We start from the raw sequence: 23,224 nt of genomic DNA, 5'->3' as shown, positions 1-23,224 counted from the left end.
GGGCTCTGTCCCCAGGAAGCCGTGTTACCATTTCCCTGGAATCAAGTCAAAGTTGCCTTGAGAGCTAGTATAAGCCTCCTAGGGGTTGTGATCATGCCTGCCTTACCTCCTATGATTCCAGAGCTTTAGGACAATTCCATAGAGCTTGATGTCAAATTTATGTTGTTTGTCAAAAACTGGTAGAGAGATGTTCTATGTGGCCAATAGTAGATCTCATGGTAATGTAATAACCCAATGAATCCCAAACCTGAGAGAAACTTATGGACTGCAGTTAAATGGCCGTATGCCTGTTTTATTACCTTTTCACACCCTTCTACCTAGCAGAGGATTAAAAATGTTCACTAAATAAATGGGGATATGTAGAGACTGCTATGCATTTAAGCAGGTGACTGAGGCACAAGAGGCATGTGAGATATCTCATCAATAACCTCAGAGTGGTTCAGGCTGGGGTAGGTAAAGAGAAGGTCGTGGTGCGGAAGCACTGTTCCAAATCAAAGCTTTCCTAGGGTACCTGGAGTGCTAGGGTAAAATAAGGATGGCATGTTGCTTTCCTTTCTGTAGAAAGCAAGCTGGCCCCAGCTCATTTCAGTCTTCTGGGCTTTATCTCATGAACTGTCTAGGTCTAGAGCTGTAGCATTTGGTCTGAAGAAGGAAGAGGTCATTCTGCCACAAGGTTACGTATCAACAGTAGCTAAAGGAGAATAGAGAACTTCTGCTGTGTCTCATGCCTGTTCTCTCTGGGACCATTCCTATTTGGTTCACCTTTAGGGCACAGAGCACTGCAATTGGATATTTTCCCAAAGGCTGATTTTTTGACAGCCTTGCAGGACAATAATGGGGACAGTGATAGTTCTAACCATAGAAGTTGCAGACAATCTACTGACAAAGGAACACATTTATAGAAGGCCAGGCTCCTGTTACCTAAGACAGAGATTACTGTATTGCTCTTTTCTAGATTGTAGGTACTCTAAGTGTTCACTCTATGGTCAATGAAACCTGTCTTTTTGTACCAACGCAGTCTCCCATCATTTCAATTTCATGGTGCTTCTTGGCCCCCCGAAAGATGTGATTTTTCCGTGGCCTAGGTCTTAGAATTCCTAAAACTTTTTTAAAATGGTGATTTGGCTAAAAGAAGAAGAAGAAAGTTTTAGTTATTCTACAAAATAAGAGAATAAGCATCACAGTTAGTAAAGCCAAGAGGGAGTAGGTGCTGGTAGGGTGAGAAATGGTAGCAGATAATGCAGTTTTCAACCTGAAAAAAACATGGGTTGGGGTCAAGGCCACTGTGCCTTGGAGAAGGTCCTGGAACCTGAAGAGAAAAAGGAATTTCTTGTCTGGTGATCACTGTAGAAATGTCAATGTGAAAACCCCAAATGGCAATATGAGAATCCCTCATGCCCTGGTCAACTGGCCTGCTCAAGTGGATTTGGAGAAGTATCCATACAGTAGCCAGCAGAGTCACACAGCCCCTACTATCCCCTAACCCAGTGCCCCTACCTCATCCTCTCACCACTTCTTACAGCAGAAGAACGTATCCTGCTGCTTTGGAAGAACTTTTCAATTTCCAGAATAAATATATGGGGCTTTGAGATCAATGATTCCACCTCTTACCCATAATCTCTGAATCCAATTAAGCCAAGCCCACCAGAGTAAAGACTTGATTTGTTAGCACCTGAGACTTCAGAGTTCCCTCTCCCAAATTAAGATCTCAGAGACTTTACTCAGAACTGTGCTGACATGTGGGTCTATAACTTAGTCCCAGGAAGCTCAGGCCACTGGGGGGGGGGCGGGGACCTCTATGAAGAGATGGGCAAGAGAAAGCAGGACACGTACAGCCACAATGAGGAAGTCCAGCCAGCACCAGGCATTGGTGAAGAACTTGACAAACCCATAGGCCGTCCACTTGAGCAACATCTCCAGGATGAAGATGTAGGTGAAGACTTTGTCAGCATATTCCAGAATAGTGCGAATGGTCTTCCTCTGTTCAATGTAGATGTCCTCAAAAGCCTGAAAGAGAGGCAGAAGCTGCCTGTCACAGTGCTGAGAGGTAAATGGGCACCATGAGATGCACTGGCACTGCAGGCCATTCTTCTCACAAGCAGCTGGCCTGTCTTCAGCTTCCTGTCTTCCTCTGCTTCCCCCTCCCCCTGCCCTCACACCTCCAAGTGTTGGGGATAGGACTTAGAGCTATCTGCTTGCAGGTCAAGTCTTTTTTTTTTTTTTTTTTCAGGGCAAGTCTTTTACCACTGTGCTTCAGATCCAGTCCACAGTTTTATTTTGCAACAGCTGTCATGAGAAGTAATGTACATACCAGACAATCTCGTCACTGGAATGTCTAATTCAGTGGCTTTTAGTACATTCAAGCTTGTGTATTCATCACAATTTTAGAACAGTTTCATTATTCCCCAAAGAACTTCTACATCCTTTAGCTATCACTGCTGGTGTCTTCATTCACCATTCCTAGGTAACCACTAATCTACTTTCTGCCTCTAAAGAACTGCCTATTTTGGACATTTTGTTTGGGATCTGTCACCTTGGGGTTTGTCCACTGCGCTTCAGGAAGTGTAGTACAAATGCTTATAGATGCAAGATAGTCTGGCTTCCATCACTTAGATCAGTGGCTAATATGCCATCCGTTGTGCCTCCTACTTTAATTCTGATGCGTTGTTTTATTTTGCTACCAGGAATCAAACTCATGACCTCATGCTTACTTGAGCCACTGAGCTGAACCTTCAGCCCTCTGATGCATTTTTGTATAAACCTTTTTCTCACTCCCTATGATCTTCTTCATGAAAATTGTCCTCTTTGTCCTTGGGCTCCTCATTACTACACATTACTGCTTCTCAGCTTCTCTTATTCTCCTACTTGAGCCAGTGAAATTTCTTGAGTTATGAGTATTGTCAAAATATTTAGCCATGATTTTTGTCCTGACGGAAGAGGTGACTGTGTTCAGCACCTTGTACGCCTCACTAATGAATGAGTAACACTAAGGACAATGTGAATATAAATAACCCTGCACGAGAGCTTCAACTGTAAATGTTTGCTAATGTCGATAGAGCATGAAGGGAGTAGGTAGACGAACAGCACCTCCTTCTTACCTAGGGCAACTGAAATGTTAAAAAAAGGGGTGACCTGGGGTGTTAGGTGAGAGAGAGAAGGTTGACTAGGGAAGCTGCTTAGGATACAGTGGCAAACTGAGCAGTAAGGATGCATGACAATTTGTGTGTTCACCCTGATGAAAGGAGGTCTGAGGCCTGAGGGGGAGTGTGCTACAGTCTAAAGATTAGGATGTGGGTGGGTTAATGTGGATTCTAAATGTAGATTCCCAAAGGCTCAGAACACTAGACCAAAACGCTGTAACAGAACATCGTCCCTGGTACAACACGCAATATGCATTCCAGGCTGTTCCACAGCAACTTGGGCTTGGGCCTCGTCCAGCCTCTTCACACTGGTGTCTCTGTACCTTTCCCCAGAGATCCCCTCTTCGCATTCTCCCCTGGACCTCACCAGGGCACCACTGCTGAGCAGAATCATGAAGATGATGAAAGTCTCAAACCAATTGTGCTCTACGATGAGAAAGCAGGTTTTCCTCAGGATCCACCAAGACTTGCCCAGCCCTTCCTCAATGTTGACCTGGCAGCACTTGAACCGCTGGACACAACCTGTCATCAGCAGCACAGAAAGGTCAGACCATGGAAACTCACCTGCCTAGACCTGCCCTTTCTACTACCTCCCAGGGCGGGTTGAAGGCTACCTTACTATTTGGCCTGGAGGATGGATGGTAGCTGTATCATGTCTGTCTTGGGAACAGAGAGGGTGGTAGAGCTGAGGCTATGCTGCAAAGACTAAGAAGTCTACCTGGAATTGGGAAGATGCCCTACAAAGAAGCAGTGAGGGGAGAAGAGGGTAACAAGGAGACAGGCACAGCTAAAAAGGAAGAAATGGGTTTTTTTTTGTCTTTTTCCTTTTTATCGGTACTGGGCATCGAACCCATGACTGCCTGCTTGCAAGGCAGGTGCTTATGCCGCTGAGCTAAATCCCCAGCCCCGAAGAAATCTTTTTTGTTTGTTTTCAATGCTAGTGATTAAACCCAGGGCCTCACACATGCTAAGCAAGTGCTCTGCCACTGAGCTACATCTTCAGCCTGAGAAAATGGATAAAGAAATATCCAAGAGCAGAAACTTGTGTGTCATAATTGAGTAGGAGAAACAACATAATCTTTCAAAATGGTAGGGGAACAAAGTTCTTGAAGACAGCTACGGGGCCCCTTCTCCCTCCACCGCAGCACAAGCGTGTGTCCCGCCCTTGCCCCTCACCTTCTGTGAAGCAGGCATCTGGATCCAAGTACTCCTCAGGCTGTTCCACAGGGACTTCTTCTACTTCTGGCTTGATATCGATGGTACTTCCTTCAGAGGAGCTAGTATCATCCAATTTCTACACATGCAAGGGAAAAGAGAGATCAACCCTTCAACACTATGACTCTATCTCTGGTATGGATAATGTACCAGCTGAGATTCTTCTCTGTAACTCTTGTCTAGCTCATCAGTATCCAATTCATGATGGGAAAGTCCTTAACTGTTGGGCCTCAAAGCTTCTGTCAGGATGGTGTATAACACCAAAACCCAGATAGACAAGACAGGGAGGTCACCTTAAGTCAAATGTGGTCCTATGCTCTCCTAATTCAGAGCTACCAATCAGGTAGGTAATGACAGTGAAGAACTTAATAGAGTTTATTTCAATCTTTGAGTCAGATTCTCCCTATGTCATAGAGCTAATCCAGAAACATCTTGGGAAGCTTGGCCATCAAGAGAAGGCCTAGCATGAGACTAGGGTGTGGAGTGGTCATCTATGTAAAATGGATACTACAGAATCTGTCCCACAAGTCCATGGATGAACCCATCTCTGGGGCTAACAGAGCCCTATCTGACTTATACAGGACCAAGGCTGGTTCCTAGGCTGGGATCTTACATCTTTGCTGCCCTCAGGATCCGACTCGCTGCTAACATCTTCTGTGTTGAGGTTCTCAAAATCAGACTCTCCTACTGCAATAGGCACTCGCACAGTCAAGTTGGGATTGTTGATAAAGGACATATGGTCTTCATCAATGATGTACTTCTCCACACTGCTGCCAATGCCGCTGGTCGTGCCATTGCCATTCTTCTGGAAGTCACCATTCCTGTGGATGTCTGCACCAGTGTGGTTGGCGATACAGTTGGCCTTCTTTTCATACAGCTCATCTAGAGGTTTCACTTCATCCCCCTCACGTTGCTTAAAGTGAGCCTGCATAAAGGCGTGCACTTTCAGTTTGGTCCAAGCCACACCTTTCTTGATGCGGATGACGGAGATCTGTAGGTTGTTCATTTCTCCATCGTCATCTGTCGCTGCCAGGTTGTCTGCACTGAAGGAGCTCAGAAGCAACGCCAGAAACAGATTCAGCACCTAAACCAGTAACATTAGGAAAGAGGAGTAAACGAGAATGATATTAGGGGTTGTAAATTAGAAACCAAAAGAATTTACATAACAGATTCAAAAAATTCTGTTGTATTTTGTCTGGCTCATATATTATTTTGAATGCTTACATCATCACAAAGGAATTTTTAAATTTGGTTTTAATACAGGTGTAGTAAGACTTTCTTTTCCTTTTTTTTTTTTTTTAATTTTGGTACCGGGATTAAATTCAGAATCTCACACCTGCCAGGAAGGCACTGTGCTACTGAGCTATACCCCCAGCCCAGTAAGTCTTTTCTTGACTCTTTTGCAGTTTTACATTTGTATACATGTACCCCAAAATATATTAATTCTTTTAAAATCTGAAAAAGTACGGCCAGGTATTTAGCTCAATGGCACAGGTGCCTGCTTGGTAAATGCAAGGTTGTAAGTTTGATCCCTGGGACAAAATAAATAAATACATCTGAAAAAATAAAGGCTCTATTCACTTTGGTATAAGTTCTTCAAGAATAAGAACAAAAATGTAGATATAGATTATTAGGGAAGGTCAAAGAATATCCAGATGCCTTGTATTCATAAACAGGTATTTTATAGGACTCATGTTAGAAAAAATTAGGTTCAGAGAGTCACACTTTAACAAGTCAATAACATAGAACTGAAGTGTATTTCATATCATCTTTTGCAAGATTAAATTCTGGGGCTAAGGACATAGCTCAATGGTAGAGTAAGGTCTGGATTTGATTTCCGGCGTGCACACATGCACACCCACACATAGGAATGCACTTGCTTTGCTTTCCTAACATTTATTACAATGAGAAACTTTGCCAGGTATGGTGGGTGAGCCCACAGACCTAGATACTCAGGAGACTAAGACTGAATGAAGTAGTTTGCCGCCACACAGAGATCCTGTCTTAAATTTAAAACTTTGGCAAGTGATGGTGACCCCTGAATTCCACTGCATATCCATGTGTCAACACCTCAGATACAAACTTTGTTTATCCTCTTATTTTACTATGTTGGGCACTGTGATTAATTTTTATGAAGCCTCATTTTGAAAGGTGGGAGAGGTGCTCATTTCTGATTATACTTGTTCTTTGCTTTATCATAGATTAACGCCTACATTTAGTTGGAGGTAACAGTAAGTACAGAGTGGTTAAGAGTGGAATAGCAAGTATTAAAAAGGAGTAGAGCTGGCAAAATGGAGTTGGAGAGGACTGTGAAGCCCAGGCTGAAGAATCTGAATTTTATTTAATTGTACCTGCTACTGTTTCTTAAATGAAGCGGTCGAAGATGATAATGAGAGATATGAGAAAGCCGTTCCTTAGCTACACACAGAAGTTAGAAGGCTGTTGCAAGCATGAGGTGACAGGTACGGATCAGGTTACAGGAATCCCAAATCTGAGCATGTATAAAAATCCATGGGCAGTGCGTGGATGCTTAAAAAATATAACTGCTTGGTTTACCTGAGAGATTCCGACTCAGTAGATATGGTGGAGGGTCTGGGACTTTGCTAATTTTAATGAATAATACTCAGGTGATTACGATGTAAATGGTCTTCAGATTAAACTTTTAGAAATACTGGTTGGATTTCAGAAATGCAAAGAAAAGGACAGGTCTTTGTAATACTATGAAGAAAGATGTATGTACAGAAAAGCCAATGAAGGATGATGTGCAAAGAAAGTGGTTTTGAATTATATCAGGAAGTTGCTAGGAGTCAGAAGACACAGGAAAGACCCCCAAATCACAAGATTCTGGAGATTAGCTGGACAGGAAGACTGAGCAAAGGGCAGCCTTAGAAGTGGGCAGAGATGATAAGATGATTTCCATCCCAAGTGCTCAAGTGTATGGAGGCAGAGATGGAGAAATGTCCTCGAGACAATGAAGAGAAAGGGTGCCAAGATCAGGGCTTGGGAATGCTGATCACACATTCCACAAGCTGACATTACACTCCCTGAAGGAGTGGAAGGCTTAGAGAGATTAAGAGGTGGGAAAGATGGTTGAGAATGAAGAATGGAAGGGATTAAAGAAATATTATAGTAGCTATTTTACAGGTCAAATGAAAGAACAGGAAGGAACAAGATAGCCATAGCTGGCTCAAAGGCTGGTGAACAGGAATCTTTGGCAGGTGGGCTTCTATACAGCAGAAAAGGGAAATAAACCAAGGTGAGAGAATTTATAAGGGATCTTCTAAATTGGCTTTTTTCTAGTACTATTTGCTCTATACCTGCAAGTGGACCTGGAGAACTGATTCCTGAGATTGTTACTGTTGAAACTGCAGTGTTCCGGTAAATCACTTGGGATATTGTTAAAAATGCAGATTCTGAGGCAGTCATTCAGGTGTGGGGCTTAAGATTTTGCATTTCTAACATACTTTCAGGTGCTTTTATTACTGTTAGACTACACTGTGAGAAACAAAATACTAAAATTTCTGCTGGTGAGTTTTCTATATGTAGATGCAAAGGATACCAGGTGAATGGATCAGAGTGAGGCAACAAAGCAATTTGCCACTTATACAAATAAAATCAAACTCCAAGGGCTGGATAGGTGGCACATGCCTGTAATCCTAGCACTGAGGAGGCTGAGGCAGGACGATTGCTGTGAGTTCAAGGCCAACCTGAACTGCACAGTGAAACAGTCTCCAAAAGATAAAATGAAAAAAAAAAAAATCAAACTCCAAAATGACTTCGATCAATGGTTCTCAATGAGGGGTAATTTTGCACCCAAGGGGACATTTGGCAAGGTCTGCAGAAAGTCCTAGTTAACACAATTTGGGTTATGCTACTGGCAGCTAACAGATACAGGCTGTTAAGTTCTATGATACATCAGGGCAGTCCCACAACAAAGAATTATCTAGACTGTGAGGGCAATAGAGCCAAAGCAGAGAAATCCTGGTTTAGAAAAAGGATACTTTGAAATATAAGTGAAAGAGCACAGAGTTTGTAGTCTAGACTCAAATAAAAGTCTTAATAATTACCAGTTATGTGGTTTTGAGAAAACCATTTATTTTGCTGTTTTTTTATTTTTTAATTTTTACTTATGCATTTTTTTGGGGGAATCAAACTCAGGACCTCACACTTGCCAGGCAGACATTGTGCCACTGAGCTATATCCCCGTCCCTGAGTTTTTTTTTTAAACTATGAAAAAGTGTTACCAGGTTGTGGTATGTCATGATTCAGAAGGCACACTGCTGGGGATTTAGCTCAGTGGCATAAGCGCCTGCCTTGCAAGTGTGTGGTTGTGAGTTCGATCCCTGGTACCGATAAAAAAGAAAAAGACAAAAAATATTTTAAAAAAGAAGGTGCACTGTAAAAAATCAGTCTCTCTTTCACCACTGGAGTTTCTGGGTCAAAAAAGAGCAAATATCAACCCACAGGGAAGGTGGTGGAAAGACTAAGTAGGTTAGTCAAGGACAGGTTGTTCAGGGTAAAGAACACAAATATCTACAAATTAGTACTAACCACCAAGTTGCCAATGACCATGACCATCATAAAGACAATGAGGCACATGGCCTGGCCCGCCACCTCCATGCAGTCCCACATGGTCTCAATCCACTCCCCACACAATACTCGAAAGACAATGAGGAAGGAATGGAAAAAGTCATGCATGTGCCAGCGAGGAAGTTCACAGTCCTGGTTGATCTTGCAGACACATTCTTTGTAGCTTTTCCCAAAGAGCTGCATTCCCACCACAGCAAAGATGAAGACAATAATGGCCAGCACCAGGGTCAGGTTGCCAAGGGCACCCACTGAATTTCCAATAATCTTGATCAGCATGTTCAGGGTGGGCCAGGATTTGGCCAGTTTGAAAACTCGGAGCTAAATAAAAACAAACAAACAAAAACTAAATGACAATTCATTTTCTTGCCATAGGGCTGAAATAAAACCATATAAAATAAGTAAGATCAACTTAAATACATTTAGTGCCTTTGGAAAAGTTCCAGGACTTTCCAACAGTCTCTCAGATTAAAAGAGGAAAACCTGAGGCATAGATAAGTGAAAACTAATTTCACAGTAAGTGAACAAATTTAGAGTGAGGATCCAAGAGTGCTGCTTCTCTTATACAGACCCTGGGTCAATTTGCTTCTTGAAAACTCATTCACAAATATACTGTAGTCCTTTAGTATTGACTCTTTCCTTGACTTCTAAAGGGACATATTAAGAAAAAAATGCGATTCGTAGGCAACCAGAATATGGTAAATACAGTGAAAAAAAGTCACCAGTCACCTTAAGAAAGCATGTATTTAAAAATTCTAAATATCACCCTTTTGCTTGCTAATAAATACAGTAATCTGTGGCTAGTGAGAAATTTTGGGGTACACTGAGAACAACTTGGAAGAAAAGTACAACAGGGGAAATTCCATATGTATTAAACACCTTATGAAAGTGGCCTACTGTGTTATTAATGCAGAAGACAGAACTTTTGGTACCCATTAATCAAAAATTTCAGTGTTCTGCAATGGAGGATTATAAGGTCTTGGCAAACAATCTGAAAATTATAATGAATAAAGCCTATACCAGCTTGGCCAAAGATTAAATGATAATAATAATGTCGTTGTCAGAAGTTATAAGTAAATAAACAATTGACATATAACATAAGGGGAATTTTGCTACCAGGTAATAGCATTGATCTGAACATTTGTTTCCAACTGAAAGTTTGTTTTTTATCTGAGAGTTCAAGATTTACCACATATTGCCAGAGGAATGTAGCTGTTTTTCTCTGCCTGGTTTCAAATTTATTCACAATATTAATTTTAAGGCTTTTATTTCTCTACTTTTTTTGTAATCAAGATAGTAAGAGTTATTCTTACAATTCAGCTGTGGGTTGGATCCTAACCGAACAGCATAAGCAGAGGTTTCACAAACTTGACAGATGTTACTTGTGACTTGAACTGAGTGATACCTGTTTTACAAATGGTTCTATTTTGCTCCAATTCTCTTTCTTTGATCTGCTGAAAATACTGATGACAATGCCTCAAGTCTTTTCAGTTGCAAGTGTTTAGGTATTTTCCTGGCTATAAGAAAAAAAACTAAGCCAGATGGATGCCAGGGAGGCAGCAGTGGGCTCTGAGTGTCCACGGTATTCCAGCTTCTCCAGAGCTTCTCTCTGGACGTCACTTCTGCTGATACTTATGCAAAGTTCTTTTGGGAACTTCATTACTATTCTTCTAAAGTTGCCATACTAATTTAAACATTAGCTTCTTCAAATACCTTAGTAAAAAAGATTCTTAGCTACTGACGTAGGAAATAAAGCCACTGTTCAACAACTAATTTCAATATAATTAAAAATCATTATTTTACTTTCAATTCCTGGAAAGATCAATGCAAAAGAAGAAATGATGAAAGTCATCTTTAAACACAGCAATTCTTCATGCTTCAGGAGGATGTTCAGATAACCAACTAGCAAGCAAATCAGACCTCAGAAAGGAGTTGGAAACACTTGACCTTTCAAGTTAAGCATTATCTTCTGAGAAACTTACTAAAATTTATTTCTTTTTTTACCACTGATTTTAAAAACTAACTTCTCTATTGTCCATTTAACAGGAAGGTTTTCATGATTTCAGGTACAAAGGCCAACTGGAATTGGAAGTAGAATACCTAAGGTCTTCTCTACGCCATCAGGTTAAACAACTTTTTAATCATTGCATGACAGGAAATGGTAAAAGAAATGAACAAGAATAGAATACCAATCGGAAAGATCGCAGCACTGAAAGCCCCTCCACATCTGCTAGACTCAGTTCCATTAAACTGAGGGAGACAATAAATCCATCAAAAATGTTCCAGCCCTCTTGGAAATAGTAATAAGGATCCATGGCTATTAGCTTCAGGAACATTTCTGCTGTAAAAATTCCAGTGAAAACCTAAAGAAGGGGAAGCAGGAGACACAGAAAAAGAAATAATAGAAAGACAACATCTTTATCATTATCTTTGAATGTAACATGTCCAAGAAGCCTCAAAAGCCAGACTTGGTCTCTACATCTGGGGGTATCAACACCTATGCCCCCACGTGATGCAGGAAAATGTTTTTTTAAATTCTTATTTTATTTTAAAGACAAAAAAAATTCCAAACACAATAATTATGAGGTAACAATTCTATACACATAGCATATTGTAATTTTTTTTTTTTTTTGTCTTTTTCCTTTTTATTGGTACCGGGGATCGAACTCACGACCGCCTGCTTGCAAGGCAGGCGCTTATGCCGCTGAGCTAAATCCCCAGCCCCGCATATTGTTACTTTCAATCAGGTACTCGGAGCACAAGACTTCTGCAATTAATTGTCTGAACAATATCAGCACAAACCTTTCTCTCCAATAAACTCAAAGAAATCAGTAGTATAACTATTTTTTATATATACACACATATAATATGCATATACAATATATATGTATTTATATATACCTATATAGCTATACATTAACAATACATATATTATTTCAGCTTTTCACACTAGTGATATGATATTTATACATGCATGTCTGATTTATTTCACTTATGAGTTTGGTATCAAGTTGAGATGCAGGAAAATCTTGTTTTCTTTTCTTTCTCTCTTTTTTTGGTGATCCCTGCAGGGCCTTTTCCCTGAGTTACATCTTCAGTCTTTTTCTTATTTTTAAATTTTGACAGTGTTGCTAAAGTGCTTGGCTGGGCTAGGCTAGCCTAGGCTGGGTTCCAACTTGCAATTTTCCTGCCTCTGCCTCCCAGAGTGCTGGGATTACAGGAGTGTGCCACTATTTGTGTGTGTGTGTGTGTGTGTGTGTGTGTGTGTGTGTGTATCTTTTTCCTTTTTATCGGTACCTGGGATCGAACTCACAACTGCCTGCTTTTAAGGCAGGTGCTTATGCTGCTGAGCTAAACCCCCAGCCCCTAGGAATGTGCCCCTATTCATAGCTCTTATTTGAATGATGTCTTAGTTCCAAAATTCCCATCTTTGTTCCCAGAACTATTCAATTCAAACAGTTCAGAGTACAGTTAAATACCCTAATGAATATTAACATCACATAAGACTACTTTTAAAGGGTCAGTAGCCATTTATTTGGGTGTGTATGCTTGGAAAGTACCCCCGGGATTAAACTCAGGACCTTGCACTTGCCAAGCAGGTACTTTGCCCCTGAGTTAAATCCCTGGTATGAAGTATCCCTTTTAAAAACCACTCATAGAAGTAGGGAGCAGTGGTTATCAGAGGCTGGGAAGGCACAGGGAAAATGAGAACACAGCCAGGCTGGCCACTGGGTATATCTATTAATACCCTAACTGAAATTATGAATGAGAGATTTTAAGTATTTACTTTAAAATTATATTGTACCCACTGCATGTTCATATTAGTAACATTTTGTGAGGAAAAAGACTCCTATAATTTTTCTAAGAAAGAAGTAGCAGATCAGCATGTTTATCTGACACTTGAAATTTCTTGTTTTGGCTTAGTAAAATACAGTGAAGTTCTCTTATTTGTTTCTGTTTCCAGTCCACTGTGACACACTGCATAGGTTCAAGTAAGGAAGAAAACCTAGTTCCACACAGAAATGCAGGGGGACTAGGGAGGACTTTCCGTACTGGGGATTGAAGTCAGGGCCTTCACACTGAGCTACATCCCTAGTTCCTTTTGTATGTTTCAGTTTTGAGACAGGGTCTTGCTAAATAGCTAAGTTGTCCAGCCTGGGCTCAAATTTATAATCCTCTTCCCTCAGCCCCTCAGAATGGAAGGACTATAGGTATGTTTCACTCTGCCTGGCTCTTTAGCACTTTAAAAGAATATAAAGGGTTCTTGAAACAAACAAAAAAACCCAACCAATCAACCAACTAACCAAAAAAGAAAAGAAAACAAAACAACTCCCACAAAAATAAACCAAACCAAACCCAAACCCCAAAACCAAATAAAAAAAAAAAAATCTGAGAACCACTGTTTCAATGGAATATTCTAAAATCAACCAGGATACCCTTCTAGTTTGGGCAAGTCTGAGTACCAGTCTGAGAACTTTCAATTCCAGGTCTCCAAGCAAAAGCAGTATACTCTCAAGGGTGCTTAACTGCCTCTGCAGAGAAAATTTAGACTTATTGGGGAGTGACTAGAGTTTCTTTATCCTTAAAAAGAGGCTGTGTAGTTGTGATCAAGAGTGTCCCCCAAAGGCCTCATGCACTTACAGGCAGGGCTTTGTGGGGTGACAGATGACTTGCTATTGTGGGGAGGAGTTTGGCTGGAAGACGCAGATCATGCAGGCCATGGCTGCAAAGGTTTACCTCCCTCACTGGCTCCTCCCTTTTCACTCTGCTTTCTGACCACCAGCAGGTCAGCCTTTCCTCTGTGGTGCCTCTCTGCTGCGCCTTTGTACTTTGGGGCCAGTGTCTGACTATGGACTGCGATCAGAAGCCAGAAGAAACCTCTTTTACTTTAAGTATTGTGTGTCAGCATTAAGGAAACAAGGGCTATTCAGCTCTTGTTCACACTACTATAACAATAATGAAATTCAACTTGATAAAATCCGTCTGTACCATGATAAAAACATGGAAAGACCTTATGAAACGGTGAAAAACAACAGCTCCTCAGGAGCTCATCCACCAGCAGGCAGGCTGCCAGGTACATCTGGATTGCCTGAGACTTTTCTTGCTTTCTTATGGAGAGATCTGTGTCCAGTTAGGGTGACCAACTTGCACCAGTTTTCCCAGGACTGTTTCAGTTTTAAAATTGCAAGTTTCCTACCTCAGGCACTCCAAAGACCTGTACAACTTGAAATATCTGGTCACCCAACTGAGAGGAGACAGGTAAAAGAGTTAAAAGATCATGCATGTGATAAATACTTAAGAGGGACACATAAGGGACTACAGGAACACAGATAAAAAAAATTTAAACTCTGAACAGAAGTCCTTCTGGCTGAAAATCTAATTAGTCTATAGTTAAGAATGAATAACTATCAGGTCATGCACATTTGGTGAGGGAGGAAAACTTTCTGGCTTTTTTTTCACTTTTGCTTAGAATCTCAGAAATTAAACTTATGTGTCAGATTAAACTTTTTCTCTTTTGTCCATGCCTCATCTCCACTTGGTCTTTAGCCCATGGGTGGGCATCCACATGGAGAAAGGGCAACTACATGCAAAGTGCTGGAGCCCAGCAGGGCAGCGGGGCATCTATGAAGGGGTGAGCCCAGCATGGGGAGGTCAGTCCTTGGGCGGGACAGGGGGAGGGGATTAAGACATGTCTATGCAGGGAATGGTTTGGTATGGGATGTCAGAGCCAGGGACAGTGTGCACTTTGGGGGACATCCTGGTAGGGACTATCTGAGGTGGGAAGAGTAGGGCATGGATCCACCACAGACACTAAGGCCCACCTGCAATGGGAGTGTTCACCTTGCAGTGGGTATCAAGTGATAAGGAGATATCAAAAGGACACTAAGTCATGTTCCACGATGAAGACATGGAAAGACCATATGGACTGGTGAAAAACAACAGCTCATCAAAAGGACATTAAGCCAAAGAGCTGCCCAAGGAAAATCATGGATAGTTTAAATATCAAAGTAAATGACAGTAAAAGATTATAACTCATGCGATGAAACTAGAAACAATAAGTCTATACTGATATAAATAGACTATATATATTTTGGTTGTTGTTTTGTTTTTGGTAGTGCTAAGTATTAAACCCAGGGCCTTGCACTTGCTGGGGATATGCTCTATAACAGATCCATCGCTAACTCTTATCTAAATTAACATAAATGAAGATATAAGTCAAAAGCTGAAAGAACAGGAAATTTAGATAGTTTCAAAGTGCTTTCCTTATATATATTTATAAATGGAAAAAGAGTAACTTTACAAGAAGAAGTCTGGCAGACACTCTATTAATCAAGTGATCAAATGAGTACCACCAGTAATGGCACAGATGGAAATCAGGTGATGGGTAGATCTAATGAGCAGAGGACATTTTCATTTGTGGGTATTACTACCATGATTAGCCAAGTCTAATCATGAGGAAGCAACAGACAAATCCAAACTGAGGGAGTTCTACATAATAACTGGTGTGTAATCTTCAAAGTGCTGAAATCATGGAAATCAAGGAAAAACAGGAACTCCTCAGGGATGAAGCAGATTAAAGAGATCTGACAGTGAATCTCATTGGGTAATTCTGGAGTTGCAACCTTTTGTTATAAGAGGTATCACTGGGGAAAAAAGAGATATCACTGGAACCACTGGCAAAACTTGCATAGGCCCTAAGAATTAGATGGTTGTAATATATCAAGGTTAATTTCTTGATCTTGACATTATGATTATGTAAGAGAATGTACTCATTTATCAAAAAAACACATACTTGTTGAGTGTGTGATCTGTACCTGGCTGAGCATTTGGGAGGCTGAGGTGAGAGAAGTGAACAAGAGGTCAGCTGGACTATGCAGTGAGACCCTGTCTTGTGCTCAAGCCCCCAGACCACACTACCTTAAAGTATTTGTCTCGTGGTAAGGCAATGCTGGCCCTTACTTTTTTTTTTTTTTTTTTTTTTTTTGTCTTTTTCATTTTTATTGGTACCAAGGATTGAACTCACGACCGCCTGCTTGCAAGGCAGGTGCTTATGCCGCTGAGCTAAATCCCCAGCCCCTTTTGCTTGTTTTTTGAGACAGAGTTTTCCTATGCAGTTCAGGCTAACCTTAAACTTACTGTGCAGCCCAGGGTGGCCTTAATCTCACAGCAGACCTCCTGCCTCAACTTTCTGAGTACTGAAATTACAGGCATATGCTACCACGTCTGGCTTCTGGTCCCTACTTTTAAAAGTGATTTTAAAATTTTGTATTTGAAACGTCTTTGCAAGATGTTCAATTATTCAAAAATTGCCCCTGAATTTACTGTTGTGTTCAAATGGTTGCAAAAAAGGGCAAGAAAGACACAGTTACTGTATAGTTATCTACTACAAAGGCTGTACCTGTCTCATAGCTTTCCTAGACTTCAATTTCCTTAATAAAACACGGGAGTTGGGTTAAATCACCTCTAAGTTTCCTCCCGTTAGTACTTTCTTTTTTTTTTTTTTTTTTTTGTCTTTTTCCTTTTTATCGGTACCAGGGATCGAACTCACGACTGCCTGCTTGCAAGGCAGGCGCTTATGCCGCTGAGCTAAATAAATCCCCAGCCCCCTCCCGTTAGTACTTTCTTTCAGGGAGGCAAAGATTGATTTATAGAAGACTATCTTTTCCCCTCAAAAATCTCCGTATCTGCTTGTCTGTGGATAAACAAAACTTAACTCACTGTGTGGATGGATGGTGGGAAAGCCTATAGTAGCACTGTACTGTTTCCACTGTGCTGTTCAATCTCACTTTTTCCATCCTCTTGCTTTCAAGTTGAGGTAAAGTGCTTATCCAGTTCTCTAACCCTTTGAAAAATTATCCTACTGAATTATATTGACATAGTGCCTAAAATCTACAGGGTACTTTTCACCATTCCAAGAATTTCTCTCACTTTATTTTTCCAACCATGTCAGGTCACGGTACTATCCCCATCTTACAGGTATGGAAATTTCTTCACTGAAATCAAGGACTTACTTAAGGTTAAGCCACCTCTCATAGAAAGCAAAATCTGAATTTTTTTTTTTTTAAAACAAAGTCTCGCTATGTAGTTCGGACTGGCCTTGACCTTGACTTCACCACAATCCTCCTACCTCAGCCTTCTGAATGCTGGGATTATAGGTGTATGCCACCATGCCCAGCTGAATCTTCTGATATTTAGTTCTGTATTTTGTTTTTTAAAAATTGTTTTACTTTAGGGAACAAAAGAGAACAGAACAAAGCAAATCAGAACAGAACAATGCAAGCAACATAGCACTTCACAAGACAACCAAACATCAACAGTAGCTATCAGAATGTCTCTTTGTTTCAACATAGTTGAGCATACCTTCACACACAATAATACCAGACATAACAAAATAGCATAAAACCATTCAAAAGAAGGAAAGCATTATAGGACTTCAAAACCAAATAACAGGAAATGAACAATGGTTACTATAAGTATCTCATTTTCCTCAAAAAATTTGTTTATACCATTACACATAATAAAATCAAATAAAACACAACAAGATAGAACCAATCAAAACAGAAGAATAAAAGCCTGGTAGGACTTCGAAACAAGATGATAATAAATCAGCAGTGGCTGCCATAATGTCTCATTTTCTTCAAAATAGCTGTTCATACCATCACATATAATAAAATCAAACAAAACAGAATAAAACAAATCAATGAATGAAAGCATAAGACTTTAAAGCAATAGGAAATCATGATTACCATAAAATATCCCATTATATTCAAAATAGCTGCCCCTACCATCTGACAGCATAAATCTAACAAAACAAGACAGAACAAAGCCAAACCTAACAAAACTATGTAAACAATGCAAGAGTTCTAGATAAGACAATAAGAAATCCACAGTAGTTTACACCTTTCCCTCCCAGGTGTTTCCTCCCCTTTGTTCTTACATTAACTATTTTGCTTTTGGATCCCATTAATTCTTCCTGTTTCATAGGCTAGGGTTCACGCATATGAGTTTGAACTGTTTCGGCCATAAACATGATCTCCAGTTGTATCCATTTACTACAGGAGCCTTGAGATTATTCTACTTTATAGCTGGGTAGTTTTCTACTGCATGAAAATACCATTTCTTTCTTCTCCATTCTGCAGTTGATGGGCAAGTTACTCTTTCTTGGCGGCAGAGGCGGAGGTGGGGGTGGGGGTGTTCTCCTGTCACATGGAACAATTGTTTCCTCTCCTTCGATTTTGTCTATGAATTTCCTTTCCAGTTAGATGTGTTTCTTGTATACAGTATGTCACTGGATCTTGTTTCTTTTTTTTTTTTTTTTTGTCTTTTTCCTTTTTATCGGTACCGGGGATTGAACTCATGACTGCCTGCTTGCAAGGCAGGCGCTCATGCCACTGAGCTAAATCCCCAGCCCCAGGATCTTGTTTCTTGATCCACTCTCCCTGTGTTTCTTTTTATTCTGAACTGAGGCCATCTATATTAATGGTTACAACCAGCATACACTGGTTTGTCTCTACTCTCCTAACCTCCCATTGCTTATCCTCCACTTTTCCCCTTCGTTCAGTTGCCTGTCTTGTTTGGTGATCCTCCTCTGCTGCTGTTCCTGGAACCATGGTCATCTTTATCTCTAGAATATTCTTTAGCACTCTCTGTAGGGTTGGTTTGGTAGTCATGAATTCCTTCAGTTGTTCTTTATCATGGAAATATCTTATTTTTCCATCAATTTTGAAAGATAGTTTTGCAGGGTATATCAATCTGGGTTGGAAGTTGTTTTCTTTCAGGGTTTGAAGCGCTTCACTCCAAACTCTTCTTGACTTGATGGTTTGTGTTGACAAGTCTGCTGTGATTCTGATTGGTTCTCTTTTATAGGTGATCTGTCTCTTTTCTCTAACAGCTTTTAATATTCTGTTCTTGTGCCAAATTTCTGGGATCTTGATTATTATATGTCTGGGTGTAGATATACTTTGGTTATGACTAGTTGGAGTCCTATATGCCTCACTTATCTGCATGCCAGGTCCATTTCCCACGTTTGGGAAGTTTTCTTCTATTACTTCTATGAATATCCTTTTAATTTCATTTGTGTTGACCCCTGCTTCTCATTGATATCTATCACTCTTGAATTATGCTTCTTTGCATTATCTTGTAGCCATTGAATTGTTATTTCCTGATTCTATATTATTTTTAAGAGATCTTTCCTTTCAGGATCACTAGCTACAATCCTGTCTTCAAGGTCTGAAAGTCTATCTTCAGTCTCTTTCAAGCAGTTTTGCCAGCTTTCAATTGAATTTTTAATTTCCTGCATCTCTTTGAATCTGTTTCATGCTTGTAATTCTCTTTTCATTCATTCAAGGTTTCCATCATTTTCCTATGCTCCTTTTTATTGTCTATGTCTTCTTTAGACCTGCTGAGCAATTCTTTTAGTATGTTTGTGATTTTTTCTTTTACCTGAGACATTATTTCTGATTTGACTGCTTTTACAATCTCAAGAAGTTGTTTCCTTACTTCAGTTGCTATCCTCTTAGAGATTTCAGGTGTGTGAATTCCATTTTATTCCATGACCGTATCTCCCAGACTTATCGTGTGTGGCCTAGAGGTCTGAGTATGCCTTTTGCTCCTTCATCTTGAAATTCTCCTGGGTTCCTCCCAACAAGCTGGTTGTGGGGTTCCAGGCCACTTCCCACGTTGGCTGCTCCTAAGCAGTGTAGGAGGAATGGGACAGGCACCTGGGTTCCTCTAATTCCAGATTTACAAGGAGGTTGCAGGGTATGGAGCAGGCTTCTCCAGAACTATACAGCTACACTGGGGCTTCACTGATGATCAGGGGAGCATGTCGGTGAGGCTGTTTCTCTCAGCCTATGTGTCTACCCTGGGACTCCCACAATGGTGGCAGATACACAGGGGTCTCATTTTGCCAGTGGACAATGGCTGTCTGAGGGAACAAAGGGCCTCAAATGGTAGCCTGCGGATGCACAGGGCTTACCTGGCTGTGTGTCCCTGCTCCTGCTGGCTGCCTGCAGGAAGGAGCCTTCTGGTGGCAGCTCCCTGAAGGTGAAGGTGGATCTGATGGTTCTCTCTGCCCACATTGGCCGCCTGTAGGATGTGGCCTTTTAATAGCGGTGCACAGCGGGCAGAGGTGGATTTGTCTGTCTCCTTCAACCCAAACTGGGTGTGTGGAGAAAAGGGCCTTCTGGTGGCAGTGCCCAGCAGACACAGGCGGGTGTATTTTGTTTTTCAACTGAACTCAGCACTTATGTTACACCAAAATACATTTTTGAGTTTCTGCTTTCATCCAGAAAACACACAGGTGTGAGATTCCCTAAGGTCTAGCACATATCCAACTGCCTTAAGTGCTATTAGTGGGTGGACATCTTATACCCATTATGTCCAAAACAATATGGCAGTGAAGGGAAAGAAGAAAGCAGTGGTACCTAGATTTAGGGGAAAATAGGATGGCTAAGGAAGGAATGAGTTTGGAGTTTAAAATCTGGAGTTCTGAAAAACGAACTTGCTTCCAGGAAGAAAACTAGTTTTCCAGGAAGAAAACTTTTTTAAAAAGCCTCAAACTTTATTTGGTTCAAAATTATTTAGGTTGGGTTCAGTGGCATAAGCGCCTGTCTTGCAAGTACGCAGTCACGAGTTCAATCCCCCATACCAAAAATAAAACAAAATAAAATTATTTAAGTTGACTATTTAGAACAATCAAATAACAAAATGACTAAGCTGCATCATTAGATTATGTTTATAAGATGTACGAGGGGAAAATAATTGAAAAAAATCAGAAATTGACACACAAAAAATTGAAAATTCTATTTGCATATATGCTGGACATAGTAGCCATTACATGCTTCAGAATCCAGAACCAATTCTATATCCATGAAATAAATTCTCTGTCACTACATTGTCTAGGGCCATACCAATTTGGTACATTATACAGAATTAGAGAAAGTTTTTTTTTTTTTGCATTTTGTATAAATGCCTCAAGTGTCTATTCTAGTTTGTCTTTATAGACCTCAAATATTGGTGATGGGGAAGGTAGTGAAAGAACTCTTAAAACTGAGTGGGTAGGAAACTATTCTGCTGAAAAGTATTACACTTAAAAGTGGACAGACATATGGGTAATGGCCATTATTATTTTGAATAGTTAGAAAGCACTTGCTTTCCTTCATTTTTATGTTTCAACTCTAGTTTGACAGGAAAAATAGCTCACCAGTTGACTATTCATGCATATTTATTTTAGGCTGAATCTACTAAGCAAAATAACTGAAATCCTATTCTGCTCTATTGGCCCTGATTCTTTGTTTAAAACTAGTTTTCTTCCCGGAAGCAAGTTCATTTTTCAGAACTCCAGATTTTAAACTCCAAACTCATTCCTTCCTTAGCCATCCTATTTTCCCCTAAATCTAGGCCCCACTGCTTTCTTCTTTCCCTTCACTGCCATATTTGGTTCCTAGTCTCCTGAGTTGCTCACCACTCTCCACCTCCACCCCCAATTGTAGCATACTACTTGCACGTATGCTCCTGCCACTGTGCTGCTTTCTCATCTTAGCATCTGGCTGTGGGTTGCCTGGCCTCAGAAGTCTCTGAATATTTGCTACAGACTTCTCTTTCTCTACCCATGGTTCTCAGCAAACTCTCTAGACTCTTAAGGACATAAAAGAATGCTTTTTGCTAGCCTCGTCTGTGGGCAATTCAGTTGATAGATGAAAAGGCCTTTCAACTCCTTGGAATATTGGTGGTACGCCAATACTCTTGGCTATGGTGGTACACATCTGTAATTCCAGCACTCTGGGAGGCTGAGGCAGGAAAATTGCAAGTTTGAGACCAATTTGAGATACTTAGAGTGAGACTTTGTCTCAAAAACAAGAACTTCTTGGAAATCAAAGGACTGATTCTGTAAAAAAGCAAAGAATATTAAAGACTTAAGAGAAAACAAAACTCTACAGGAAAAATGCCACCATCACCAATAAATTTTATCAAATCAAATTTCTCTCTCTCTTTTTTTTTTTTAATGGTACTGGGGCTCAAACTCATGACCTAGCACTTGCCAGGCAGGCATTTATACTGCTGAGCTAAATCCCTGGCCCATCAAATTTCTCTTGACTCAACTGAATTCTTAGCTATGTCTGATATTTCTGACTGGTTTAAAGTTCTCCTTAACAGGTCTTGGCCCTGCACTAGTCCGTCACTAGTGTGTCTGCCACAGGCAGCTTTCAGGGCCAGTCAGCAGGTTTTATGGAGTGTTCTGCTTCTATACTATAGGTATTTCACTGTGCTGCATACAAGGGTTTATACTACAGCTCTGAGCCTGGGGCAGCCACTAACCCAGTTACAGACTGGCAAGAGCACCGAATCATCTGGGATGTGTAGTAGGTGACATGACAGGTTACAAGATCTCACCGGGTGAAAGATCCTTCCATAGTGTTTTCAGACTGAGAATGAAAATGGTATTATAATATATGTATTAGGACTTAAGGTGAAAACTGTGTGTGTGTGTCTGTGTGAGACAGGGGGCAGTGAGAGAGAGAGAAAAAAAAACAGGGAGAAATGGGAAGGAGGAGAGAGGAGAGACAGACAGACAGACAGAAAGTCAGAGACAGAGATAGAAGAGACAGAGAAAGAGGCTGATCAGAAATCATGCTCAAATTAAATGCTAGAAGCTATATGGAACATATCCACAGTATAACTCCTCAGAATAATATCCAGACAACCTAGAGGCTTCTTTTCAAATATTTACTATCAAAATACAATTGATGCTTGATTTTTGTACTGAAGAAGTAAAGCAGATCATCCTCAAATCACAATTACTTGACTTCAGAACATAATGTATAATCTATTTTTTAAAACACATATTTACCTTCTAAACAATGTAAGTTAAATATATGACTTAAGGTAACATGGAAGTAAAACTAGCACTGATCAACTAACCCATGAAATGGACTAGAGGAGGAAACCAGCCTGGAACTAAAAAATGCCCATTGAGCTATGCATGGTGATACACACCTATAATCCTAGAGCTCTGGGAGGCTAAGGCAAGAAGACTACAAGTTCAAAGCCAGCTTTTGCAACTTAGTGACAACTTCTCTCAAAAATAAAAAAAGACTGGAACGTAACTCAGTGTTAAGGCTTTGGGTTCAATCCCTAGTAACAATAACAACAACAACAACAACATTTCCAATCAAAAGTCCTCTTGTATGATCTGACAGTGCAGGTGAGTGCTTACCATTCCTCACACTGGAAAAGCTACCCAAAATGCAGTGGCTGTTACTTAAGGTGAAAGGGGAAGT

The 23,224-nt window shown here is 40.5% G+C and overlaps 1 protein-coding gene across 5 annotated transcripts in view; it reads right to left on the bottom strand.

Annotated features, from left to right (window-relative positions):
* The window catches only part of Scn8a (sodium voltage-gated channel alpha subunit 8), a 170,672-nt gene that overhangs the window by 25,836 nt on the left and 121,612 nt on the right, over window positions 1–23,224 (bottom strand). For all 5 annotated transcript variants that reach the window (XM_063254785.1, XM_063254784.1, XM_063254787.1 and 2 more), the window contains exons 15-20: window positions 11,132–11,305; window positions 8,907–9,263; window positions 4,969–5,439; window positions 4,317–4,434; window positions 3,508–3,662; window positions 1,834–2,007 (exon numbers count right to left, since the gene is read on the bottom strand). In XM_063254785.1, the coding sequence (XP_063110855.1) occupies window positions 1,834–2,007; window positions 3,508–3,662; window positions 4,317–4,434; window positions 4,969–5,439; window positions 8,907–9,263; window positions 11,132–11,305 (1,449 nt within the window). The remainder of the gene's footprint in view (window positions 1–1,833; window positions 2,008–3,507; window positions 3,663–4,316; window positions 4,435–4,968; window positions 5,440–8,906; window positions 9,264–11,131; window positions 11,306–23,224) is intronic.

The sequence above is a fragment of the Cavia porcellus genome, unplaced genomic scaffold, assembly GCF_034190915.1.
Source record: "Cavia porcellus strain 051 isolate PalLab524CR breed Dunkin Hartley unplaced genomic scaffold, mCavPor4.1 scaffold_8, whole genome shotgun sequence".
Taxonomy (NCBI): domain Eukaryota; kingdom Metazoa; phylum Chordata; class Mammalia; order Rodentia; family Caviidae; genus Cavia; species Cavia porcellus.
This window is presented reverse-complemented; position numbering and strand designations above follow the sequence as displayed.